The sequence below is a fragment of the Danio rerio genome, chromosome 17, assembly GCF_049306965.1.
Source record: "Danio rerio strain Tuebingen ecotype United States chromosome 17, GRCz12tu, whole genome shotgun sequence".
In the NCBI taxonomy this organism is placed as follows: Eukaryota; Metazoa; Chordata; class Actinopteri; order Cypriniformes; family Danionidae; genus Danio; species Danio rerio.
Genome location: NC_133192.1, coordinates 13,599,384 through 13,627,373, shown reverse-complemented (window position 1 = coordinate 13,627,373; position 27,990 = coordinate 13,599,384). Strand labels below are relative to the sequence as shown.

At 34.5% G+C, this 27,990-nt stretch overlaps 2 protein-coding genes and 1 long non-coding RNA gene across 8 annotated transcripts in view; 2 read left to right on the top strand and 1 right to left on the bottom strand.

Annotated features, from left to right (window-relative positions):
• The window catches only part of LOC141378524 (uncharacterized), a 5,833-nt gene extending 2,737 nt beyond the window's left edge, over positions 1–3,096 (top strand). Inside the window, exon 3 of the long non-coding RNA XR_012393246.1 lies at positions 20–3,096. This is a non-coding gene — a long non-coding RNA (uncharacterized lncRNA). The remainder of the gene's footprint in view (positions 1–19) is intronic.
• Positions 2,031–16,846, bottom strand: khk (ketohexokinase). Of its 5 annotated transcripts, XM_021467144.2 has the most exons (9): positions 16,483–16,658; positions 16,198–16,314; positions 12,492–12,626; positions 12,091–12,225; positions 9,502–9,574; positions 9,221–9,367; positions 6,875–6,963; positions 6,033–6,190; positions 2,031–2,355 (listed from the first exon to the last, which is right to left on the bottom strand). In XM_021467144.2, exons 1-9 carry the CDS (start codon positions 16,572–16,574, stop codon positions 2,267–2,269), a joined length of 1,035 nt encoding a protein of 344 aa, XP_021322819.1. In that variant the 5' UTR covers positions 16,575–16,658; the 3' UTR covers positions 2,031–2,266. The 5 variants fall into 5 exon arrangements, with proteins under 5 accessions (XP_021322819.1, NP_001002636.1, XP_073783298.1 ...); NM_001002636.1 differs by lacking the exon at positions 12,091–12,225 and having other exon boundaries at positions 16,483–16,846; XM_073927197.1 differs by lacking the exon at positions 12,091–12,225 and having other exon boundaries at positions 12,492–15,080.
• Positions 16,549–27,990, top strand: ankef1b (ankyrin repeat and EF-hand domain containing 1b). Of its 2 annotated transcripts, none has more exons than XM_068214535.1 (9): positions 16,549–16,668; positions 17,905–18,292; positions 18,612–18,811; positions 18,973–19,122; positions 19,204–19,327; positions 22,433–23,264; positions 25,645–25,871; positions 26,418–26,571; positions 27,860–27,990. In XM_068214535.1, the coding sequence occupies exons 1-8, from the start codon at positions 16,549–16,551 to the stop codon at positions 26,528–26,530; spliced, it is 2,154 nt and encodes a 717-aa protein (XP_068070636.1). In that variant the 3' UTR covers positions 26,531–26,571; positions 27,860–27,990. The 2 variants fall into 2 exon arrangements, with proteins under 2 accessions (XP_068070636.1, XP_021322982.2); XM_021467307.3 differs by having other exon boundaries at positions 16,610–16,952.

Sequence of the window (27,990 nt, the reverse complement as noted above, 5' to 3'; positions counted from 1 at the left end):
TCTTTCTCTCTGCATACAGTGCAAACACACAGGCCTGAGCTCCCCACTGCTGGAGAGACGCAACCGCTGCCAACCCGTCAGTATCAATCAGAGAACAATATCCCTCAACCTCTCCTCATAACCCTTATCAAAGCACTGCTGGATGTTAGGCTAACATGTTTGCTTTCCAATGCAGCTTTAGGAACATTTATAATGAACTGATAATTGAGCATTACCAGTACAAACTACTTATTTGGATCAAAGTAGTTCAATTCTACTTGATTTAAAGGGGTAGTTCAGTCAAAAAATAAAATGATGTCATCATTTACTCATCCTTCACTTGTTTTGAAGAATGTTGTAAACAGGTAGCCATTGACCTCTAGTTTTTGTTTAACAGAAAAAAGAACCCATAAACATCCTGGAACCACTTGAGGGTGTAAAATATTTATTTGGGGGAGGTGAACTATCCTTTTATCTACACTGTAAAAAAATAATTTGTTTACCAAAGCTGCATTTGCATTGTTGTATCAAATACACACTCACCGGCCACTTTATTAGGTACACCTCTTCAACTTCGTTAACACAATTTTTCTAATCACATGGCAACAACTCAGAGCATGTAGGCATATAGACATGGTCAAGACAATCTACTGCAGTTCAAACCGAGCATCAGAATGATGCAAACCAGGCTGGTCTGAGTCTTTCAGAAACTGCTAATCCACTGGGATTTTCACACACAACCATCTCTAGAGTTTATAGAGAATGGTCAGAAAAAAAGAAAATATCACGTGAGTGGCAGTTCTGTGGGTGCAAATGCCTTGTTGATTCCAGAGGTCAGAGGAGAATGGCCTGGTTCATATTGATAGAGAGGCAACAGTAACTCAAATAACCTCTCAATACAACCAAGGTATGCAGAAGAGCATCTCTGAGCGCACAACACATGGAACCTTGAGGTGGATGGGTTACAGCAGCAGAAAACCACAATGGGTGCCACTCCTGTGAGCTAACAACAGGAAACTGAGGCTACAATTAGCACAGGCTCACCAAAATTGGACAATAGAAGATTGTAAATATGTTACCTGGTCAGATGAGTCTCGATTTTAACTGCAATATTCGGATGGTAGGATCAGAATTTGGCATTAACAACATGAAAAAATGAATCGATCCAGCTTTGTATCAACGGTTCAGGCTGGTGGTGGTGGTGTAATGGTGTGAGGATATTCTTGGCACACTTTGGGCTCATTATTACCAATTGAGCATTGTCAACCCCACAGCCTACAGTACCTGAGTATTGTTGCTGACCAAGTCCATCCCTTTATGACCACAGTGTATCCATCTGATGGCTACTTCCAGCAGGATAACGCACCATGTCAAAGCGTAAATCATCTCAGACTGGTTTCTCGAAGATGACAATGAGTTCACTGTACTCAAATGGCCTCCAGTCACCAGATCTCAATCTAATATAGCACCTTTGGGATGTGGTGGAACAAGAGATTCACATCATGGATCTCTGAGGAATATTTCCAGTTCCTTGTTGAATCTATGCCTCAAAGGATTGAGGCAGTTCTGAAGGCAAAAGAGGGTCCAACCCGGTACTAGTAAGGTGGACCTTATAAAATGGCCGGTGAGTGTATATCAAATTGTTAAATCAAAAACAGTAAAATATTATTAGTTTATTACTTAGTGTGATCTTTTTAATACATCCTTACAAACAATATAAAATGTGAATGCTAACCGCAAATTTTGTAATGGTAATTTATCATAAAGTATCATCATTTCTTCTGAAGATCCACATAGTACTAAAGGTTCAAGACTGCTAAAAACAAAAAGTAAACTAAAGTTATTAACTAAAAGTTATAAAATAATAATATTTCACAGTATCACTGTTTTTACAAAATAAAAATCATATTTACTTTAAACATTTCATTTTGCTTGGCACAAACAGCTCCAACGGCTTCATTCATAAAATTTTTCTTATTGTCTTTCTCATTATTTAATTTGACTTACATTTTAATATTAGTGTCAACCCAGAGTGAAGAGTTCTAAACAAGTCTCCTTCAATTAATTTAATCTAAATTATGCAGAGTAACATTAGTACAGTATACCTTCATTATTTAAATATATCATTTGCATTTACATTATTATTATAATTATGTGAAACAACACTATTTAGCAGTACCACCATGCCTTGACAATGACTAGTGGCTTATTACAACCCTAGTTAAGTTTATCGGCACGCTATATGTATGTCTGCACTACATTCCAGCTGTGCACCTCTCCGGCATGTTCAGTGTAGAATTCCATCATATCCGTGGACGCCGCATTTTTTCCCCGCAATCTGGCAGCCAAATGTGAGAGCATCCTGTAGGCTGCCTCCTGCAGAAAGAGAATGAAACAGATTTACATCAGTACGTTTACATGGACGTCAGTATATTGTTCTGAAGTAGACAATATTATGAATGAGGTGTTTACGTGAGTTGCTTTTAGAATATTTCTTTCGTGTTCCCGTTTTACATGTTAACCACCTTTTTCCTGCACTCCATGATGCTTTGCGTGAATTATGAAGCTAACTTTTGTTAATCTGCAAACAATCAGTGAAATGTAATTAAAAACTGTATGCAATGAGGTATCATTATTCTCCTCACCGTACATCCATCCAATGTCAAAAGGCAACTTGTTAGAATTAACAAATTATTTTCAGTAGACCATGAATAACCCAAAACATTCAAAATGAGTATTTAAGCCATAATATTATTGACATATTAAACATTAATGTACTGTAGGCAATACAAAGAAAAATACAAATACAGTGAACTGAAAAGAGCTTCACCACAGATATGATGGTACTAATGTCATGTTAAAGCACCTATTGTAACTGTAATGTTATTTTCATGATAAATACAACATAAAGCACCTCTCGTTCAGTTTTTACTGTGTATATGAATATGAACACAACCTTATTAAATCACACTGAACTGAGCTAAACTGAACTGTACTGAACCTAAACACTAAAAACTGAACTACACTGTTCCAGTTACTATGACCATTTATGTGAAGCTGCTTTGACACAATCTACATTGTAAAAGCGCTATACAAATAAAGCTGAATTGAATTGAATTGAATTATTGAATGAAGTGTTTTATTTCCCAAACTACCCCAAGTACAGTCTATTACAGAAAAAGGTGGATAGTAGTGCATAGATCGAGTAATATCACACATTATAAATCAATGCCATCTAATGTTAACTCCAGAATTTCATGTATCACTGCACAGTATTTATTTGTTATGGTGCCTTTTATAGTTTGGGTGTTTCATTTGTAATTAGAGAAAAGATTTTGGTGCTTTTACAGTAAATGAGTTAATTATTTGGCATTATTTGGCTATTCATGCAAAGAGACGATTTAGGATACAATTTCTTTTTTGCAGTTAAACAGTTGACACTGCTCTCATAAAAAAACTATAGTATTTTATTATTTAAGTGTATTATTAAATATATTTTATAGTATCTACAACACTTTCTTAATGAATGCTACAGCATACTGTAGTATTAATTAAAGTAAACTGATTAACTGTAATAAATGATGTGGCATACTTTAGGTTTTACTAAATGGCAACCATAGCATTATTAATTCAAGTACTTTATTATAGTATTGTTTGAAAAATAAAAACATTAAAATGGTAAAACAGTCGTAGTAATTAACTATAAATTACAGTATTCTTTAATGTGGGTAGTATTAAATAAAATAAGCTGTAATAAATACTGTAGTACACTTTAGATTTTTCCACAGTAAACTGTGGTGAATTGGGGTTTTATACAGTATTTTGCCATTTATGTCACTATAGTTGTTGTATTAAAATGAGAACCACATAATTACCTCAGCAGATTAATTCAAGTACTTTACTATGGTTTAAAAAATAAAAACATTAAAATGGTAAAACAGTTGTAGTAATTAACTATAAATTACAGTATTCTTTAATGTGGGTACCTGTAGTATTAACTAAAGTAAACTGATAAACTGTAAGAAATCTTGTAGTATATTTAAGTACTTTACTATAGTATGGCTTTAGAAAAAATGACAATTAAAAAGTCAAAGCAGTTGTAGTTATTTACTATTAATTACAGTATTTTTGTAATGTGGGTAGTATTAAATAAAATAAGCTGTAATAAATACTGTAGTACACTTTAGATTTTTCCACAGTAAACTGTGGTGAATTGTGGTATTTATACAGTATTTTGCCATTTATGTCACTATAGTTGTTGTATTAAAATGAGAACCACATAATTACCTCAGCAGATTAATTCAAGTACTTTACTATAGTATGGTTTAAAAAATAAAAACATTAAAATGGTAAAACAGTTGTAGTAATTAACTATAAATTACAGTATTCTTTAATGTGGGTACCTGTAGTATTAACTAAAGTAAACTGATAAACTGTAAGAAATCTTGTATATTTAAGTACTTTACTATAGTATTGTTTGAAAAATAAAAACATTAAAATGGTAAAACAGTCGTAGTAATTAACTATAAATTACAGTATTCTTTAATGTGGGTACCTGTAGTATTAACTAAAGTAAACTGATAAACTGTAAGAAATCTTGTAGTATATTTAAATACTTTACTATAGTATGGCTTTAGAAAAAATGACAATTAAAAAGTCAAAGCAGTTGTAGTTATTTACTATTAATTACAGTATTTTTGTAATGTGGGTAGTATTAAATAAAATAAGCTGTAATAAATACTGTAGTACACTTTAGATTTTTTCACAGTAAACTGTGGTGAATTGTGGTATTTATACAGTATTTTGCCATTTATGTCACTATAGTTGTTGTATTAAAATGAGAACCACATAATTACCTCAGCAGATTAATTCAAGTACTTTACTATAGTATGGTTTAAAAAATAAAAACATTAAAATGGTAAAACAGTCGTAGTAATTAACTATAAATTACAGTATTCTTTAATGTGGGTACCTGTAGTATTAACTAAAGTAAACTGATAAACTGTAAGAAATCTTGTATATTTAAGTACTTTACTATAATATGGTTTTAGAAAAAAGAAAAATTAAAAAGGTAAAGCAGTTGTAGTTATTTACTATAAATTGCAGTATTTTTGTAATGTGGGTAGTATTAACGAAAATAAACTGTCATAAATTCTGTAGTACACTTTAGGGTTTTCCACAGTAAACTTTGCTGAATTATGGTATTTATACAGAATTGGGTGATTTATGTCACGTTAGTTGTTGTATTAGCACAGAAAAACTACAGCAGATTAATGTAAGTACTTTACAATAGTATGGTTTAATAAAAATAGCAACTAAAAAGGTAAAACAGTTGTAGTAATTTACTATAGATTACAGAATTTTGTCATGAGGGTACTGCTTATGTATTCTCTAGCAAAAAAAAAAAAAAAAAACTAAATTAAATCCTATGTGATAGTAATAACATGTTTAAAATGCACAGGTGTATATTGCACTTTAATAATGTGACTAAAATAGAAATACCCAACAACTTAAATCAATTTGTGTTTACTTTTAAGTGTAAAAGTAAATAAAGGTAATCTCAATTGGCATGGTATTCTTAATCAAAATATTATCTTAACTGTGTTAATATCAGAAAATAGTTGTCCATATAAGAGTACTGAGTACGTTTATTTACATGCACTTTCTTAACCCAAGACTCATCATACCAATTTTTCAAACACATTAACCTGCTTACTGATTTGAACGCATCCTTACTGCTGATTAAAGCATGTTCAGAAAAAGTAAATTAGCTGCAGAATAAAAAATAAACTGTAAACTCAGATACTTTCTTGATCTTAAAGTATAATAAAAATGTTCTCATTTCATGCAACACAACATGACAGTTTTCCAAATGATTACATCACATCAAATAAACTGATTTATTAGTCTTGTGAACGCGCTTTACTTGCATTGACAGGTTATTGGTTTGCTTATTAAACAGTTTTTTTTGTGTGTGAGGACACAGTGTGCATGTAAACATGCTTAATAACCCATTCTGTCTCTGTATTTCAGAATCAGACCTGCATCCTTACCCTTAGAAAGTGAATAGAGCACAGAAGCGTTGAAGGTGTCGCCTGCTCCAAGTGTGTCCACAAGCTGCTCAGGTGGAAATGCATCTGAATGGATGATCACACCGTCCGGACCCATGGCATCAGCTCCCTTTTCTGCCCAGGCACAAATGAGGGTGGCACTGGATACACAATCAAACTCATATAAACAGGTAACAATTAGGAAAAAAACACATCCAAAAACAAAAATGTCTTTACCATTTACTTCAAATGATACCAAACCTTTATGAGTTTCTTTCTTTTCTGGCAAACAAATAATAAGATAATTTAAAGAATGATGGAAACTAGCGACTTCCATAGTAGGAAAAACAAATACTATGGAAGCCAATGGTTTTCAAGTTTCCTAAATATCTTTGTTTGTGTTTAACAGAAGGAACTCAAACAGGTTTGTGACAAGTGAGTAAACGATGACAGAATTTAGGCAGAACTTTCCCTTTAAGCGGAGATTCTGATGCATAACCAAGTGTACAGAATATAAAGGGAATTTGTGCATAATTAAGTCAGTAAATGTATTCTAAAACTAGTAAAATGAGTGTTTAAAGATATTTTTAATAATATGGAAACCACTGACTTCCATATTAGGATAAACAAATACTATGGTGGTCAGTGGTTTTCAGCAGTTTTTAAAAAAATCTTCGACTGTGTTTAAGAGAAGAAGGAAATCAAACGTAAATGATGACAGATTTCTTGATTTTTTTTTAATGAAACTTTCCCATTAGGTGGTGATTCTGGAGCATAAATATCAAGTCAGTATAATTTTTGTAACACTAGTGACATCTAGTGGTCATTTTAGGAGACAGACTCACCCCTTCTTCAGTCGACCACTGAAACCCTTCAGTGCTGCAGCAGCTGAGTCGAACCCAAAGTGCTGGGCCACATCCTTACTAACAAAGACCTGAGTGAAAACAGATAACACAGGTTATGCGGTGTCCAAACATGTATGCAAGCTTAATAGCTGGCCTGTATATAATACATCACATTCGAATTTCTACAGAATTTAAAAAGAAAACAACACAGGCTTGTTTAAATTTTGAGCTCCATGCATGTTCATTTATTAAACATTGTGTCTACTATATACTTCATATTTATTAGATATTTTAATTTCATCTCCATGTAACAGTGCAGTACGGAAAGCTTAACTTCTTTAAATGTTTTCATAAACTAAGTGTGCATTAAAATGTATAAAACAAAACTATGATCCCTACTGTGAAATTTCAATTATTTTTCAAAGATTTCCCAAATGCTGTTTAACAGAGAAGATTTTTTAAACAATAGTTCATTCATTCATTAATTTTCTTTTTGGCTTAGTGCCTTTATTAATCTGAGGTTGCCAAAGCGGAATGAACCGCCAACTTATCTAGCATATGTTTTACGCAGCGTATGACCTTCTAGCTGCAACCCATCACTGGGAAACACCCATACACACTCATTCACACACATACACAACGGACAATTTAGCTTACCCAATTTACCTATAATGCATGTCTTTGGACTTGTGAGGAAAACCGGAGCACCCGGAGGAACACCATGCGAACACGAGGAGACAATGCATTGCAAACTCCACACAGAAATGCCCTCCGACTCAGCCGAGACTCGAACCAGCAACCTTTTTGCTGTGAGAAAACAGCGCTACCCACTGCACCAGCACGCCACCCAATAGCTAATTTCTAATATCTAATTTCTTGTCATTGATATGATGACAGAACACAATATTGTACTAGTAAATTTGCTAAACAATAGTATAAGGCTTCCGAGTCTTTTATGGTTACCAGATTCAGACTTTCAAGAACTTTTTAGAGCACCATTCATTTTAAATCAAGCACCTTTGTAATTCACAGCCCAGCATGTGTAGCAGAATGAAAGTCCATACTGAATTCTTCACTTACAGTTAATGTTTATGTTGACCGTTTTAAAACTTTAATAAAATTAGTTGAATTCAATCTTGGTTATAAATAAATTTGCTAAAACGTGCGTTATTTGTCAGATTATAATTTAAGATTTAAAAGTTTTTTATTATTATTCTGTTTTTGACAGCTGCACAGTACAATTATTGAAATAACACTATAAACAAATTTTATTTCAAATATAATTTAAGCAGGGTGACACGGTTGCTCAGTAGTCAGCACTGTTGCCTCACAGCAAGAACGTTGCTGGTTAAAGTCCTGGCTGGGTCAGTTGAAAAGGGTGAATTGAATAAACTAAACTGGTTGTGGTGTAAGTGTTTGAGTGTGTGTGGATGTTTCCCAGCATTGGGTTGCAGCTGGAAGGGAATCCGCTGTAAAACATATGCTGGATAAGTTGGGGTTTTATTCCACTTTGGTGACCCTTAATAAATAGCGTCTAAGCCAAAGGAAAATCAATGAATAGTTCAAGCACTTTTAAGGACCTGTTTGTTTTTAAGTACTTTCCAGGCCTTGAATCCATATGTCTGCAATTCAAGTGCTTTCAAAAAGCATGGAAACCCTGTAGTATTCAGCTAAAAGTCCAATTTAAAGGCTTAACTAAGGTTAATTAGGCACGTAGCTGGACAAAATAGGTTGGTAAACACACAATCCTTCATAACCCTAACAAAATCCTTTAGAAATCATTTAATCTGCTGATTGGATGATCTATACTTTTTTTATAATTATTTTTAGGGGGTTTTAACTTTTAATGGATAAAAAAAGTGCATAGAATTAACAGGAAATAGTTGAAAACAGAGAGAGGGGAAGGGTCAACATAGGACCGAGCTGGGAATCGAACTCGGGTCATCGTGAGCACCATGGTGCTATATGTAAGTGCACTTAACCACTAGGCTATTGGCGCAGACGGATGATCAATATTTTTTAATAATATAGATTTTTATTAAAGCTTTAAGGTGCACTCCTTTAAAATATTATTTGGCCCACATCTTGTATTAAATAATATACTGACACAACTCTCATCAACAAAATTAAGCAATTTAAAAAAATTATAATAACCTATGGATAAAAGGTAAACCATGTGGTTAAGATGCCTGTTAAAGGGTTATTAATGTGTAAACTGGCCAAAATCACAATCAACATTTGACTATTATTCAGTTAATAAATCCAAAGTTAATAAACCACAAAACAAAGAAATTAATTAAAATCAAAATAATGATCAACTTTTTATTCGCAAGAGTTTAATCATACCAAATCACCCAGAGGAAAAAGCTGGTAGAGCGGCTCCCTGGTCTTCTCGATTTCCACTGAGATGGCGATTCTGTTCTTCTCGTCTTGTTTTTTGTTATACTCTCTCACCCTCTCAATCATCTTCACTTGTTCGTCAGCATTACGGCCCTGACAAAACATTCATAAAACAATCAGCTCTAGCTCTCCACTTGTGGAATAAAATAAAGATCAGAAGTAACTAAATGACGTTTCAGTGTGTTTTAATATGTAGCAAATGAAAGATATTTGGCGGACCCGCTCACCTCCCAGTGGACCCACTTGTATTGGCTCAGATCCACCTTTGAAAAATCTTCTACAGAAACATCTGGCAAGTTTCTGATTAAACAAAGAGAATAGCTGATGAAAGTGCTTTTTAGATTTTAGACTACAACAATCAGGTGTTCACAGAGAATGGTCAGTTTATGAAATGTTCCTGATAGGTCATAATCACTCTCTATTATTTTGATATGATTCGCTGTAATCATATAATACAAAACTATTTACTGTCACAAAGTGAATCAGTGCAAGATCTGCAGTGGAAAAACCTTAGATTACTGCTCTAGAGCGGATGCCTGTCAGTTTGTATACAGAAAAGCATTCAATAACAGTCATCAGCGCAGACAAATAGTCAGCTTCAGGCTGTTATTATAAGATAACAGTGATTATAAGCCAATGTGTGCTTCTCCTCATAGACAAGGAAATGGATTTGGAAGTTTTCAGAACAGGTTGTAGTCATGAGAAACATTATTTAAGGCAGAAATGAAAATAAGAGCTGGTTTTATATGTTAATTTGCTATACAGACAAAGCAAATAAAAGTAAATGATACTGTACAGTCCACTAGTGTGCATAAACAAACCTCAACAGAGAGTTTTGTATCATTCTGCATAAGGTTTATTTTGAGATAATGAGCATCTAACTGGATCATCCCACTTATTACACGGCTGCTTGACAAATAAATAGAAACAATTACAATTATATATTGATTTGAGATTAAATAGTATTATTATGTGGTACTGCTATAAATGCAGTTGCCAGTAATTGCTCGGTTGTGCTGTTTAGTGGTCATTAAACTGCAATATTTGGACATAGTATGTGGAAAGTGAACATTCAGTTTAGTGTTCAAGACAGCCATGGAATAGAGTGAATTAGTGCCCATCAACTCAAGTTCCAGAAGTATTTTTCCCATTCATTTTATCCAATAGGGATATTAAAAAGGTTTTTGTGAAAGTGTTACAAGCTGCGAACCAAACCAATAAGCTACAAGCTGAATCACAACATTACAAACGTTCAATTGAAGCAAAATGTATATGAAAATTATATAAAAAACAAAGATGCATGACTAAGGTTTGAATGAGAAAAAATTACAATCCAAACCACTGCTTAATATAAAATACAGATGCGTACTGCATATGTAAAAGAATAATTTGAATAAAATTATTACGATATATATATATATATATATATATATATATATATATATATATATATATATATATATATATATATATATATATATATATATATATATGCACAAATATTATTTTTCAGATTCTACAATGATCGGCCCGAATATCCATTATTTAACAATTTCTGTATTTCTTGATTCACTTTTTTTTTTTTTGTAGTTTTGTTACAGTTATGAATTGCATTATTTATGAATGAAGTCAATGATTCATCTGAATTATTTAGCTTGATATATTTACTGGTAAAAAATATTTTAAATGTTTCTCAAAGTAAAAAAAAAAAGTATAGTAAAAAATAAAATAAAAATTAAAGTATATTGTTCAAAGGGGAAAAGGTTGCTTTTTACTAAGACATTTAAAAGGAATATATTTTACACTCTCAGAAATAAAGGTACATGAGCTGTCACTGGGGTGGTCTCTTTTCAAAAGGTACTTTTGTACTTTTTAGGTACTAATATATACCCTTGAGGTATTAATATGGACCTTTCAGGTACGAATTTGCACCTTTTGAAAAGGTACCACCCCAGTGACAGCTCCTGTACCTAAGAAGTAATCATAATACCGTAATACCGTGATATTTTTATCCATCATACCGTCAGAATCTTATACCGGCTCATGCCTACTACTTTTATAGCTATTTTAGAAACAATATATTGCATAAGAAATAATATAGAGAGAGAATTATGTCTGTAAAATAACAGAAAAAGTACTGGCAGTTTAGTAGGTTTTAGTACTGTAATTTACAACACAACTTAACCAATAAACCACTTAAAAAAATAAAATAGAATAAAATATTTTAAAGCATGAATAAATAGCACAAAAAAGTTAATCACAAAATAATATGGATAACTTTACTTATGGAATTTTTTCTGTGTAGTTTTTCTTAAATTCTGCTATTTAACATGATTATATTATAAAACTGGTCAATTATTGTAAATATATGCATTTAGTAAAAGCATATGCAATTGATTAACAACCTCAGACTGTTACAAAAGCAGGTCTGCCTTTAAAAGTGTCAGTTATTCTTAAAAAAAAACAGGTTCCCTATGGAAATAAAGGAATGAAGATTTTACTTCTGGAACCTGCAAGTTGCACTCTGCAAGTCAGCTAGTAAGCATTGACATTGTGTGCTGTTGTGTGTTGTTTAAACAAATCAACAAAATAATCTTGCGAATTAAATTAACTGATAATATTTTCCCACAGAAATAATCATAAGCACTCAAATAAATGCATGCAATGTCAAATTGTCGTGATTTGTTAATGGCAGCTACTTCAAGACTAAATGAGTGTCAATTACGACAGCGCATTCACAGGTTATGATTATTAGAATTCACGCTTCGCCCTTCGATTCTGTTATGATTATTGTGACTTTTAGATGTTGCTCTTACGTGTCTGAGAGCACGACAGTGCGAGAGCCATTGGCAGGACACACCACACAACAGGCACACGGGGTCTCACCCCACTTCTGCCAAGCCACACCAGAAATGTCCACCCCTCGCCGAGCAAAATCCCCCGTGATGAAACTAGCACAGCAAACAGAAAGGTACTGCAGTGACCCATATGCACTACAGAGTCAAAACTTTACTGATTTCAGGCTCACAAAGCGTGCAGCACTGAACTTCGAACCATGCACCTTCTGTGCACCCTTAGAAATGTAAAAAGCATCACCACACACACAGAGATAGCATTTTTTCACTCAGTGTTTTGATGCAATCGGGAATATTTCAGCTGGGATAGTTGTTCCTGTGAGAAAAGAGCTTTACTTACACATGAACTCTCACACACAAACCTGTTCATATGCAGAATTGTGCGGCTTCCTGTGGTCACGCTGCTGATTACTACAGAGGCTGGAAAGGAGCATTCAGCATGCTCCAGAAGAAGAGAGATGTCAATCTTGTACATTTGAAAGTCACTCAAGACGAAGCTAGAAGAACATATTAGCAAGGAAAAGTATGCATACAGAACTTAAGTGTACAGCTAATGTGTGATCTAAAAAAAAAAGTGTGATCTTTTGAAGGTTGTGGGAGCCATTGAAAAGCTTGTTTCAGCCACAGGATTGACAATTCTAACTTTTTCTTACGGTTCAAAAATTAATATTATTTTAAATAGACTTTATTGCAAGACATAAACTTCAAAGTCTGTCTATGTCTCAACAATTTGTCAAAAAAAGTCATTGTGATTTTGGATGTGACAGTTCTTACTTTCCCCTTCACGATTCTGCACATTTGCCTCACAATTCTGGCTTTTTTTTCATACATATAAAGTTCTCATTTAATATGTTGTTTAGTCTCTGTTCATTGGCGAAACAAGTTTCATTGTATGGTGTAGGCCGGCACAATATTAAAAAAATATGACATTTTGATATTTTATTTTGCAGAGATTTATATTCTGATATGAATACAATTTCGGCAGATGACTTAAAGCAGGGGTCACCAATCTCGGTCCTGGAGGGCCGGTGTCCCTGCTGGGTTTAGCTCCAACTTGCCTCAACACACCTGTCTGAATGTTTCAAGTATACCCAGTAGGACCTTGATTAGCTTGTTCAGGTGTGTTTGATTAGAGTTGGAGCTAAAATCTGCAGGACACTGGCCCTCCAGGAACAAGTTTGGTGACCCCTGACTTAAAGCTAGCTTTATTTGGAATAAAATCATAAACTTGAAAATTGTAAGATAAAAGTAAAATAAGTAGTCAAGTAATAAGTAATAAGTAATAAGTAATAAGATACGATACGAAACTATATTTTCATAATATTTTGCCCCTGATAATAATATTTCACATAATAATATTTCACATTTCATATTATTGTGATATATCACAGGAAAATCTTTCAAAATATATCATGATTTTTGTAAATGAAGAGGGAAAAATGCATCATAAGTCATAGGATTTTTTTATTAACAGCACATATATTTCTTCGAATTGCAACAATGATCTATGTTCGCCATTATGAGAAGCGCCACCTCATGCATATCGGTATTTTGCCCTGCCCCTATTATTAAATAATCAAATGTAATGTAAAATGTAAACACTGTACATTCTTCAAGGCTGATCAACAATAATAATCCCGACTCCACATTGCAGATGCTGCGATGTGACTATAGCGAATGCACACATAGCGATCTTGATGCTGAAACGATATATTGCGCCGCCCTTTTAAAACTTTTAAGCCTAAAACTAAGTGAAAATGCATTGCACATACCAGTATCTGTGTGCATACAACTGAAGTCAGAATTATTATTTTTTTCTTTCTTAAATATTTCCCAAATGATGTTTAACAGAGCAAGGAAATTTTCACAGTATGTCTGATAACATTTTTTCTTCTGGGGAAAGTCTTATTTGTTTTATTTCGGCTATAATAAAAGCAGTTTTTAATTTTTCAAAAAACATTTTAAGGTCTAAATTATTAGCCCTTTTAAGCAAATTTTTTTTTGATAATCTACAGAACAAACCATCGTTATACAATAACTTGCCTAATTACCCTAATCTGCCTAGAAAACTTAATTAACCTAGTTAAGTCTTTAAATGTCACTTTAAGCTGTAGAGAAGTGTTTTTAAAAAAATGTATTCAAATATTTACTGTCATCATGGCAAAGATAAAATAAATCAGTTATTAGAAATGAGTTACTAAAACTATTTATGTTTAGAAATGTGTTGAACAAATGTTCTCTCAGTTAAACAGAAATAGGGGTAAAAATAAATATGGGGGCTAATAATTCTGACTTCAACTGTATGTACTGTATAGCCAGGGTTATAAACCCCATATTGATTTTTGAAACTCTTCTGAAAAAAACTATTGACTTTATATTGTCTAAAATCAATGTAAAGTTTTACTCAAACACATAAATATATTATTTTTATGCTGTTTTATTAAATTGTAAATTATGTTATGTTGTATGTTATTTTTTCCGCTATATATTGTAATCTGTATCAAATATGTGACTTATTATTCTGAAAATGGTCACACTTTACAACAGGTTCCATTAGTTAATGCTTATCTATTTCCTAAGAATGAGCAAATACTTGTAAAGCATTTATTAATCATAGTTCAACATTTACTAATCCATCTGTAAAATCCAAAGTTGTGCTAGTCAGCATTAGTCAATATTGGGGTAAAGTTGGTTTTATATTCGCACATTCTGACTTTCTCCTTAATAATATATTGTTAAAAAATAAATGAAAAAGAAGAGAAGAACCCAGTCCAGGAGACTCGAAACAAGCAGAATTTCTTTATTGAGACGTGATGGTTGATCTGCAGTCATGCGTCGTCTTCAAGAAGTCCATGTGTCTGCAGGAGCCTACTGGAGGTCTGCAGTCTGCAAGTTTTATCACGAGTCTCCAAAAGTCTGAATTAAGACAAAGATGTCCTTTCTATATTGTCCTGTTAGGAGGAGGGGACATGGCTAAACAAAGCATGCAAATTCAGTATTGGAGTCAGCATAGCATAGGTATTAAAAACCGGCCCAGCTACTGACCACAAAAGGTTTCTGTAGCATAAAAGCAACACCCGAAGACAAAGACAGAGTTGTTTAAAGCATATGCATCACTTTGGCTCAGATTGTAGTCAGAAAGACAAAGGTTAAATGTCCCTCCTAGCTGGGATGTTAATGAAATGAATTAATTAAAAAACAAAGGATATAACTTTTCAGTTATACATAGATTATTGTTCATTTGGAATTAAGATGATAAAAATGTATATGTCCACAAATATCATTTCAGAAAAGCATAATTTGCCAATTCTAAATAGGGATATCATATTAGCAGCCAATCACTATCAAAGTAGTCATCATCAAGGTGACGCAGTCACAACCACAATCGCCTAACAGCAAGAAAGTCACTGGTTTGAGCCTCTACTGGGTCAGTTGGCATTTCTGTGTGGAGTTTGCATGTTTTCCCTGTGTTGGCGTGGGTTTTCTCTGGGTGCTCCAGTTTCCCCCACAAGTCCAAAGACATACACTATAGGTGAATTGAATAAGCTAATTTGGCCATAGTGTATAAGTGTGAATGCAAGAGTGTATGGGTGTTTCCCAGTGTTGGGCTGCGGCTGGAAGGGCATCCGCTGCGTAAAATATATGCTGGATAAGTTGACAGTTCTTTCCGGCCCCTGATGAATACAGGGACTAAGCCGAAAGAAAATGAATGAATGACTATCAAAGTGCAACATTGTTTACAGTCAATTAAATAGTGCTAATGTTGTTTTGAAGTGATATTTGCATGTAAATATTCAAAGTAGTGTGCTACAAAATTTAAGAACCAATAAAATGAACGAATGTGCAAATATAAAACCATAAAACCAACTTTACCTCAATCTAATGCGCTATGAATTATCAACAACTATTAATGAGCGATTGCATTTTCATTAATTAATCATAAAAAAAGATAAATAAATATTGTAAAAAGTGCACTTTTATATTATAAAATACATTAACTAATGGAACTTTATTGTAAATAGTTACCCTGAATATGTCGTTGTACAACAGTAGGTAGAAACCACTTACTCAGCTACTGGTCCAGGAGCCAAAGACCCCATAAATGCACAAGGGGCCCCGAGAAGAGACAAAACAGTGCACGTGTTTGATGCGTTTCCTCCTCTCTGCCATCTCTGAGACACGCACCTAACATGATCAACAATTGCGTTATTTTATGACACCGGTGATGCAACATTAACTGCAGGGTATATCAAGTCTATATGGGTGGTTATGCTTTAGGAATGCTAACGCAAAACGTGCACTGATATAGTAATATTGTACAAGCTGTGGGATAGTTTCCGAATTTCCTATTACCTGGTATCAGTATCTTCTTCCGGGTATTTATCCACAACATTTATAATATCCAGACACACCAAACCAATGCAGAGTATCTTTTTCTCTCCCATATTCTCCCTGCAGAAAGAAATCCTGAACTATGGACCTGGGAGGAGAGGTCATAACGTCACACTATTCCGAAGATTTTTCTTTCTGAGTGAATGGGTGAGGTAAACACTGATACGAAGTGTGACGGCTTTTACCGAGTGTGTCCGAAAGTACCAGCACGAACGGAACGAAAGACACGATAATTTCCGAAGTTTACCGAGTGTCGATGCGAGCTCTTACCGTTAATTTTTTTGTGCTGTAATGCCTGTAGTTGTTTACAAACGTATTTTATTCCACGGGCATACAGATTATTTGTTCATTCATCGTTATCTTTTATAAATATACAAATACTGTTGTATTTTAGGCAGTTTCCTGCGTGCTGATAGTTGACGAGAGTTTCGGTAAGCATAACGTTAACGTATCTGTTGACTTTCTAAACTTACATATTTACGTTTAAGTACCCGTGTTTGTATAATGTATAAATATGTCGACATATTTATGTATATTTAACGTTAGGCAGTTTCATAAATTCAACTCTAAGAACATTTTGACCAATTAGCAGTAACGTCAAAGGAAATTGATTTAAATGACAACAAACGAACAATCTAGTCTACGTTTTAAAATTTTATTTCCAGTCTTTAATATTAAATATTATTTAAATACTTTTTACATTTTATGTGTATGTTCAGGGGCGGATTTGGTGATTTGGGGGGCCCAAAATCTATCTATCTATCTATCTATCTATCTATCTATCTATCTATCTATCTATCTGTCTGTCTGTCTGTCTGTCTGTCTGTCTGTCTGTCTGTCTGTCTGTCTGTCTGTCTGTCTGTCTGTCTGTCTGTCTGTCGGTCCGTCCGTCCGTCCGTCCGTCCGTCCGTCTATAATCTTGTTTCTAGATTTTAATCTTAATATAATCTCTACATTTTCAAATTAATTGATTCTTAAAATGACTAAAAATGACTGAAACTAAAATAATAAACTTTTTTGTTTGTAAAACAAAATCATTACCTGACTGTATTGCTGGACTGATTCATGATTGGGGGAGCGAGACAGATTTGCATGGATGTAACAATTATATATTTTTATTTGTTAGACCCTCACCATAGAAAATATGATAGAAAACTACTTTAAGTTACATATTATTTATAGAAACTTCTTGGTTTTATTGGGGGCCCCTGATTTCCTGATGCCCTAAATGGCTGCTTACCTTGCCTATTGGTTAAATCCGGCCCTATATATGTTTATCTCTCATCAAGGCACAACAAGCTTTGGCAATACTAAAAAATTGAATGTACACATGATATGATATTCTATTTTAATGTTAATGCTATTTATCATTTCTTAAAACAGACCATGAATGAAGAAACAGAGATGACTTCAGAAAGTGGTGTTTCGAGGATGGCAAAGAGTAACGTGGAGATCCTACAGATCTACAAACTCCTGCAACATGTACGGGAAAAGAACAAACCACAGATAAAAAAGATAGTCTGTACAGGTGTATTCAACCTGATAAACCTGACTGAACCCAAACATGGACTCGGTGCACTGTATCAGGCAACTGTGGATAAAGATGAAGAGCTAGTACAGTTCCTTCTGTCTCTGAGAGCCCATCCCGACACACAGGATAAGAAGGGCTGCACACCGCTCATGCTGGCTGCACAGTTGGGCTACTACAATATTGTGCATATTTTGATCAAAGGTTATGCAGATGTGAATTGTACAGATAAAGAGGGCAAAGGTGAGAACATATATTTAGAAATGTATGGTACTCTATAGTTATAGAATTTATCTTGTTATTTAAGATAGTAAAAGGTGACAAAATATTGACAGAATTTACTTTTTTGGTTGAACTATCACTTTATTACATTAGATATCACTTCATTCAACATGTTAATTTCATTCTTTCTTCAGATAGAAAGAATTAAGGTTTTTGAAAAAAACATTTGCAAAGGGGGGGGGGGGTATATCCTCTGATTTTCTTTTATTAATATACGCTTAAAGGGTATTTAGAGCATGTGTTTAGAATATATTCTAAACTTCTATTGTTTTATTTGCAGGGGTGCTGTTTTACTGTATCTCTCCATCCAAAGAACACGCTCTCTGCCTGCAGATGGCGCTCGCCAGCAAGGCAAATTTCAACAACGTTTCTAATTCAGGAAAGCCCCTTCTTGTGTTTGCCTGTGAGAAAGCAAAGGACTGTGAAGACCTGTGCATAAACATTCTGGAGAAAGGAGCTGATCCCGATGCAGTTGATCAGGTTTCAAATATAAGCTTCCTCTTATTTTGATTCAATAAAAAAAGCAATCAATCATTATACAAGGGTTTCTTAGACAGACACAATTTTACAGCATTTTAATAGACAAATGTGAAATCTGATAAAGTGGAATTATTATAGTTTGTCCTGTTGGTTCCCCATAGGTGACACGATGTTCTGCGCTCATGGAGGCATCTAAAGCTGGTGCATTAAAGCTTGTAAGAGCCATTTCAAAAAAAGGAGGGAATCCTAACTTAGTTGATGTAGAAGGACGGTGTGCTGCCCACTTTGCTGCAGAAGGAGGTTTTCTTGAGGTTATTTAAATGCATTGTTAAGAGCACAAAATGTGGCATTGTTTCACTTCGGAGAGTATGACTGTCTTTGTTTTGTTTTAGGTTTTACAGGTGCTGTCAGCATACTCGGCAGACTTTTGTGTAAGCACAACAAATGGCAACACACCACTGCACTTTGCTGCTGCCGGTGGGTTCAATGAGTGCTGTAGATTCCTGTCTCAGAGAGGTATGATCTAAAGGTTTTCTATTATTTCCAAAAATGGAGAATAAGAGCCAGTAAAGTACCATGAACTCAAAACTAACCATATTGAGAACAATTCATCTATGCATGTCATTAAGAAAAAAAGCTTTCCCTTGTATTATAAAATTAAAATCTGACAACCCTGCTTATTTTAAGTTAAATTCTTAGATTACATTTGTCTGAGGTATTGGGCGTGGCTAACATATTTAACCACGCCCCTCTAACTGCCAGTTTTGTCAACTCTGTGACAACAAACAGAAATGGTAAGGAGCAGGGGCTGGTGGCATCAACAGTATGTATAGTTAAAACAGCCTGGTTGTGACTTAAAGGGACACTAAGGTACAACTTATACACTACTAAATATTTTTGTGTTGCACCACCAAACTTATTTTAAACATAACGCTACCTTCCATCTAAATATTTACGGCAGCAGCCCCCCATGTATAACGGTAGAAAAGAGATGACAGCGAGATTAGTCTACACTGAGGAGCTCACAATATGATAATGAGGAAGGATATGCCTCTACTCCCATCCTTATTTTCCTCTCAAATCTCGCATTTGTTTCAGTTTATGAAAGAAGAGATTATTTTTGTTTCAAGGAGTATAACTATATGTGTATTTTGTGCATTCACTGCTCCCGATGCAGGTAAGTGCATCGTCTGTTATTAGTGACTGACTTTAATGTAATGTGCTATAAAATTGTGATTTATAATTTCATTTTCATAGGACAGTTATATATAGATGCATAAGTTACACAATTTTAAAGCAGTTTAACAATTTAAATGCTTTTCATCAGACATTACGTCATTTAGTGCGACTACTGTACGCATGACTTTACGGAGAGCTTATGACCTTTTAACTGCGGTTTGCCTTAAGAGCATGTGGTGAAACCTAAGTGAGAATAAATTTAGTTACAAACTAGCTAGTATTTTCTTAGTCCGTAGTGTGGACTTTACGTTTCAGTTTAAGAAAGAACTTCCAATCAGCTGGTGCAACCCTAATCAGCTGTCTGTTAGGTTGTATTAACTTTCCTGAAACCCTTTTCTCCATTATTCTGAATGAAATGACTACTTTACTGCATATAATCAGCTTGCAGTGGAAAAAACAAGCCACGCCCACTGTTTTCTCATTTAACATTCCATTTCTCTAGGAACTGCATCACAATACGAAAAAATAACTTAATAAATAAACAATCGCAGCTTCCAGTTCATGTCGAAGTTTTTTGTTATTACTGATTTAAGATAAATTGATAACTGATAAGTGCTAATTTTCGATGTTATCTTTGTCACCCCAATAAGAAAAGGAGAGTTTTTGCTTGAGGAAAGGAAAAAATGTCGGTAGTGTGTGAGTTTTTCAACGTTAAAAAAGGATGCAGCAAAATTGCAATTTGTACTGGATTTCAGGAGTATATATTTTTAATCAAATTCTAAATATAAAGAGTTATCAGTGCCTGCAAAATTTTTTATTTTATTTTGGTCATTTGCCAGGTCAAAAATTATTAGCCCTCCTGTTAAGTTTTCATTCTTTTTTTTAAATATTTCCCAAGTAATTTTTGACAGAGCAAGTACTTTTTCACAGTATTTTCTATAATATTGTTTTCTTCTGGAGAAAGTCTTATGTCTTTTAGTTTGGCTAGAACAAATGCAGTTTTTAAAAAATAACAATAAAAACCATTTTAAGGGCAATATCATTATCCCTCTTTTTGCTACAGAACAAATCACTGTTGTAAAATGACTTGCCTAACTAACATTACTTGCCTAACCTAATTAACCTAGTTAGCTCTTTAAATGCTAGTGTTTTGTAAAATAACTAGAAATGTTATTTACTTTCTTCATGGCAAAGAGAAAATAAATTAGTTATTAGACCCACACATGATCTGTGCTTGCAGAAATGCACAGATTTTTAGCCCATTAGTGAGTGTTTGTATTTACTTGTGTAAATTTATATTTATTCAGTTTTTAATTTAATTTCACTAACATTTATTGTGATGTAATAACAGTAATATTAGAATGTTTATATGATTTATTTACAGCTTGTAAAGAACTATTTTTTTGTCTTTTAGTAGAGCTATTGAATGAGAGACCTGCTTTGTTTACCAAATAAGTGGATCTGCCTATGGATTTGCATTGTAAACTTAAAATAAAAGTTATTAAAGGTATTTTTTTTATTTCATATATTAGGTTTTTAGTTACAATACTCCTAAAATCATTCTGCATAAATCTGCAGATTTTTTACAATATTCTCAGCAGAAATTGCAAAAAATGTCTGCAGATTCTGTATGGGCCTAGTTATTAAAAAGTATTTATTAAAAAAGTATTATTTTTCAAAATGTAAAAATTTGATAAACAATGCGGAGGAAAAGGAATTTATTTTCATTGCTTTTGTGTCTTTGTTTTTTATTGGAAAAAATGTTTAGACTAACAACAGATTAATCAATCTATTTCTTTTGTATGATGCCATATATTGACCAAGAATACTTCTTTCTTTTGTGTTGCATACTTTTTAGAAGGAATTGCTGACAAGACGGAAATAACAGAATAAGAATAAATATATTGCGGGGCCTTGCTCCAGACTGCTGTCTAATAAAAAGTCTAGACGTGTCACAAGGAGCTGGATGCTTGTAGAAGTTGTGAAATGAAGGCCACTTAACTGTTCAGGTCTGGTATGCAGAGAAGGGTTGCAGAAAGAGGAAGTATGTTTGGGTACAAGAGCCAAAGGACTGCAGAATGACTGATGATTTACGATACACCAAAACTCCACCTGTTATATCAGTTGTGTATATATGCTGGAGTCAGGGAAATGTTAGTTAGCTGAGAACCTCCTGAATGTAATTCTTGTATTGCATTGGGGTAACGTAACCCAGCTCTGCCCTCGATTTATTCATTTGTTTCTAATAAATGACTAATATTTTTGACATTGAAGAAAACCCTTTCCTGACCTTTTTTATTGAAAACACATGGAATTGGCAAGATATTCCAACAACAACGCATGCAAAACATTTTTAAAGAAGTAATATTTCACAGGCTTTATTTTGACGTTAGCTGTTTATTACATGAAGTAATATTTTTGATTTTTCTATATCTAAAATAGGATGTAATCCCAAACTGAGGAATCTGGAAGGTCAACTTCCAAGCCAAGTCGCCAAAAGCAACGGCCACAAAGCTGCATTGAAGGAGCTTAAGAAAGCAGAGAAAAGGCATGTGAAGTTTTCTGCACCTGATGCCATAAACCCCAATGAACCCTGGGCTATCACGCTTCACGACTGGTCCTGTGAACATGAGGCAGCCTTGCGCAGATCCTTTGAATCCGCTGTAGAGCTGAATAAACCTGTTCAAACAGTTTCTCTGGAGACATTCATGTCTTTGCTGTCCACGAATCAAGCACCAGTGAGTAATGAGAACCTGCAGAGGATAATCAAGCAGCATGACAAAAACCATAAAAATGTCATCAATCTAAATGAGTTTTTCAAAGGCCTCAAATACCTCCAAAAGCCCTTTGTCATTTCATCCTATGCTCCAAAGCCGGCTAAAAAAGAAAAGGGCCCCAAGGAAAAGAAGAGAAATAAATGTACCTCATTATTGCCCATATGTATGATGCCACCTGAGCTTATCTGCAAAAGAGAAGACAGTGGGCTACCGTACTACATGATAGAGATCTGCCAGCTGTATACTCACACCAAACCCTTCAACCGAGACCAACCTTCAATCCACCACATTGAGAACGATTCGGCTTGGTATATCGAGCCGGAAAAGATCTATAGCAACATCAATTACTGTGTGAGGAGTGGAGATCTAGAATCTCTAAGATTGGCGTTTGCCCAACAAGTGCCTGTTGATATCAAAGATCAGTTCTATAAGACTCCACTTTTGACAGCGTGCAGCTGTGGAAACTACCAAGTCGCCGAATTCCTCATTTCACTGGGGTAAGTTTACTAGTTACTTAATACTACTAGGGATGCAAGGATTAACTGATTTCACTATTAACTGCGTTTTAATTCATCACGGTTAATTAATTGCACGGAACAAAACTGCTGCAACTAAACAAAGTTTTGCCAACTGTGTGCTAGTTTAAAATTCCTAGCTCATACACTGAGGCTAATACGCATGTACACTGGATTAACCATGGCTAAGTCCATAAACTAAGGGCCGTTCACATAACGCATCTTTTGCGTGCACAAGTTAGTTTTTTTCAATGGAAGTGCGCGCATATTGGGTGCAACGCACTTGTGCTTTCCAGGCACCCCTAGTTGAAAATGTGTTGCAAGCGCACAGCGAGTTAAGTAACAAGGACTGACTGATCAGCTTCATACTTTGTACGGAGTATACACATTTCTACTCAAAACAAACTCAACTCAAAAACTCACATTTCTACTCAAAAAAAAATTATTATAAAACCAAACAATTTTGGAATATAGTTGATAAACTGTGTCTTTCAGACAGAGAGATTCAGCAGCCTTTGATTACATTTGTTCTATTTTAAAGGGAAATACTTAGCTAATGTGCAGCTTAGATATACATTAGACAAATAAATTATTTTATTTATTACTATTTTTTATTCATTATTATTTATTATGTAGCATCTTGGCCAAATTTTCCACTGGCATTTGTCCGTCATGGCCTTCTAACCATCCCCTTATCTTAATTGGGTTTATTACTCTGTCTCTTCTCCACCAATCTGCTGGTGTGTGGTGTGCGGTCTGGCGCAATATGGCTGTCATTGCATCATCCTGGTGGATTCTGCACACTGGTGGTGGATGAGGAAATTCGCCCCAAAGTGTAGAGCGCTTTGAGTGTCCAGAAAAGCGCTATATAAATGTAAGGAACTATTTTTAATATTAATATTATTTATAGATTGCTCTGTCTTTTATTTTCAGTGTAAAATTATTGCTTCTGTGTAAATGGCAAACTTTTTTTAAACTTATTTTTAAGTACAAAGAGTACAAACAGTACACTGTAAGCTAACCAGCTTCTAGCACCGCAGCATCTCCTTGTCATATTTATTTTGCATTGTTTGCTTATTTTATTCAACAAAACTTGCATAAGCCGAGTATTTAGTGTGAGTTGATGCTACTTTGCCTTATGTTGAGTGCAGTAAGTGAATGTACCATTATAAGAGCCATTAGTTCATTGTTTTATTTATGTTAAATTAATAATAATGTAAAAGGCTAACTTGAAAATATTTTACTAAAAGTAATTTAATTTTTAATATAGAGTATATGCTGATGTCACTTCCGGCTAGGAAGAAGAAGTGTCATGAAGATGGAAGCAAGACAGTTTTTTGACCGTGTATTATAGTTCAGTTAAGTTGTTATTAAACATGTTCGAAACGACATCAGTGGACTGTCTTATGTTACCCGCGTTCAAATCCTGCTAATTCAAAGAGAGAAACAAGACAAGAAGAGATGGATCGATGGCACATACAATCATCATCAATAACGTTACTTGTTTAGCACAAAAGTTCGTAACATACAAAAACGTAAAAAACTAAATCTTAACCATGAAATATTCTGCCTTTGTGCTTTTTTTTTTTTTTTTTTTTACTCATCACTACACCCGTACACAGCGCTATAGTCCAGCATCTTCATGTAGTAACACTGTCTTGACTAGTGCGGTTTAATAACATTTGTCCTGGAAGCACTGTACAAATGTGGCGGCGCTATTGACGTATGCTCAGGGTCCCTATGCGATATCTAGTGTTTATATCTTTGCACTACAACTTATTGCTGTAGTTTTGTGACTGAAATTAAATGTGATGTGGTCTCCTTCAAGACAGCCCTGGGTGCCTAAATATGATTGGTTAAATTTTCATTGGCGGAGTTACACATGCCTAAAACAAAGACACACATTTTCAAAGCAGAATAACTGACATAAGCATTGTTTTTCAGATGAACTAGTTTGTTAACTTGTGATGTTTTTTAAATAGCTGCAAATTTATTATAGTATGTTTATGCATTAATTTAAAAAGACTTACATACAGCACCAGTTGATCAGTTGGCATTTCTGTGTGGAGTTTGCATGTTCTCCCCATGTTGGTGTGGGTTTCCTCCACAATTCCAAAGACATGCACTATAGGTGAATTGGGTATGCTAAATTGTCCGTAGGGTATGAGTGTGAATGAGAGAGTACAGATGATTGCCAGAACTGGGGTGGAGCTAGAAGGGCATACACTGCGTAAAACATGCTTAGTGGGTTGGTGGTTCATGCTGCTGTGGCGACCCCAGTAATAAAGGGACTAAGTTGAAAAGAAAATGAATGAATGAATGATTGTAATATTAAGAATATTTTGCTTTTGGGATTTCATAGGGCTGACGTCAATGCAGTTGACCAGTTTAGCTGGACGCCTCTCCACCATGCTTGCCATGCTGGTCATGTAGACATTATCAACATGCTGGTGCAATCCGGAGCCGTGGTGGATGCAGTGGCAATGAATGGAGCGACTCCACTCATGAGAGCTATTGAAAGCTGTCGATTCAGCAGTGTAGAGTGTCTCATCACAGCTGGAGCCAATGTCATGGCAGAAAATAAACAAGGTACTGGTTGTGATATTTACAGTAAATACTTCTACCTTTTGTTGTGTTTTGTTTTGGGAAATTATGTATAAATCTAATTTTCCAAAAATTGACCTTCATGATGGATTTTGCAGTCTTGGGCTGAGTATATTTAAAATCCAAAGCGACTTACAATTGAGGAGGTATTCAGCGATTAATCAAGACAATAAACAAAAGAAGTGCTAATTATACCAAGGGAACCGTTAGTGCTCATATAATTAAGTGCTAGGGTAAGATGAGGAGAGTGTTTCTTTTATAGTGAGAAGAGTGTTTCTAAAGGTGGTTTGTCAAGCCCTCTCACCTGTGTGTGAAGCACACTTCATAAATGCACCACAACGTCATTCCTTCCAAATAGCAGACATTAATTCAACCAAACAAATATACAGTTAATATGAAATGACATGTATATCATTGATGGTAAACAATTTTACTCAGCCCAAACATTTGGACATTTAGTGAATGTGTATATGTATTTTTTGTTTAATTTTCTTTTTAAGTAAATAGTCAACACAATGTTTGTTTTCCCAGGGCAAAATTGCTTGGACATTGCTATGATTTATGGCAATGCTAGAATTGTTCAATTGATTACATCCAAAGTTAAAAATCTTCCAAAAAATAAAAACAACGGGAAGGGAAAATAAAGACCACCTGCTTCAATGCCAGCTTCTTCTGTATAAAAAAGGTAAATGGAACAATACCAAAACAATGTCATGGTTAAGTATTGTTGGAGTTTTTCTATAACCTGTGCATGTCTTCTGTGTGTGAATGTTCCTTCTCCTGCCCAATTGAATTTTTCAAACTGTTTTCCATTGAATTCCATTGTGTTTTTTCCTACTATGGATATCTGTGGCTAGTGGTTTACAATATACAGAAAGACAAGCATAGATAGATGCACTGTAAAAAAAAAAAAAAGTAGAGTTAACTTAAAATTTTAAAGCAACCGGCTGCAAAGCAATTTTGAGGTTAGTCAACTTCAGTGTTTAAAGTGGTGCTAAATATTTTTTTTAAGTTGAGTTAACTCAGGGCGACGCGGTGGTGCAGTGGGTAGCATGTTCGCCTCACAGCAAGAAGGTCGCTGATTCTAGCCCTGGCTGGGTCAGTTGGTATTTCTGTGTAGAGTTTGCATGTTCTCCCCGTGTTTTAGTGGGTTTCCTTGGGGTGCTCCGGTTTCCCCCACATTCCAAAGACATGCGGTATAGGTGAATTGGGTAAGCTAAATTGTCCGTAGTGTATGAGTGTGAATGAGTGTGAGTGAATGTTTCCCAGTTTTGGGCTGCGGCTGGAAGGGCATTCGCTGCGTTAAACTATGCTGGATAAGTTGGCAGTTCCTTCCGCTGTGGTGACCCCTGATTAATATTAAGGGACTAAGCCGAAAAGAAAATGAATGAATGAATGAATCAATCAATCAACTTAGAAAATAAATTGAGAGTTTATTCAACCTTTAAATTGGGAGTTTATTCAAAATTTGTGCCAAATAAGTGCCAAATGCATTAAGTCGACTGAAAAGGCTGGTTTAAGTCAAGTTTACTTAATGGAATAAGTCAATTCAACTCAATTAAAAAAAAAATAATTTGGCACAACTTCAACCACTGAAGTTTAAAAACTCAATATTTCTTTGCAGCTGGTTGCTTTAAAATTTTAAGTTAACTCAACTTTTAATGTTTGACTGTGCAGGAATTAGACACTTAAATGTAGAAATCAAAATTTTACGTCTCCTTAACAGATTTCTTTATTTTCATTGAAAAACAGTTCTAAACATGCAGTTAAATAATGTAAATGAGTAAACTCTCACCACTGACCTCAAAAATAAACTGGGTTTACAATTTGTGAGTTGGAGTTTTTACAATGCTGATGTGGATGGATGGATGGATGGATGGATGGATGGATGGATGGATGGATGGATAGATAGACAGATAGATAGATAATTCATTTTTTAAAATATATATATTTTTTTCTTTTCTGCATTACAGCTTTAAGAAAAACTTTGAAAAAAGATGCCTCTCAAGGACTTCATAGACTTTAACAAGAGCATCCCTGAGCCAAATAGGATTGAACGACTGGGGAGGAATAAATGAAATATCTGAACACAATAGCTGCTTGC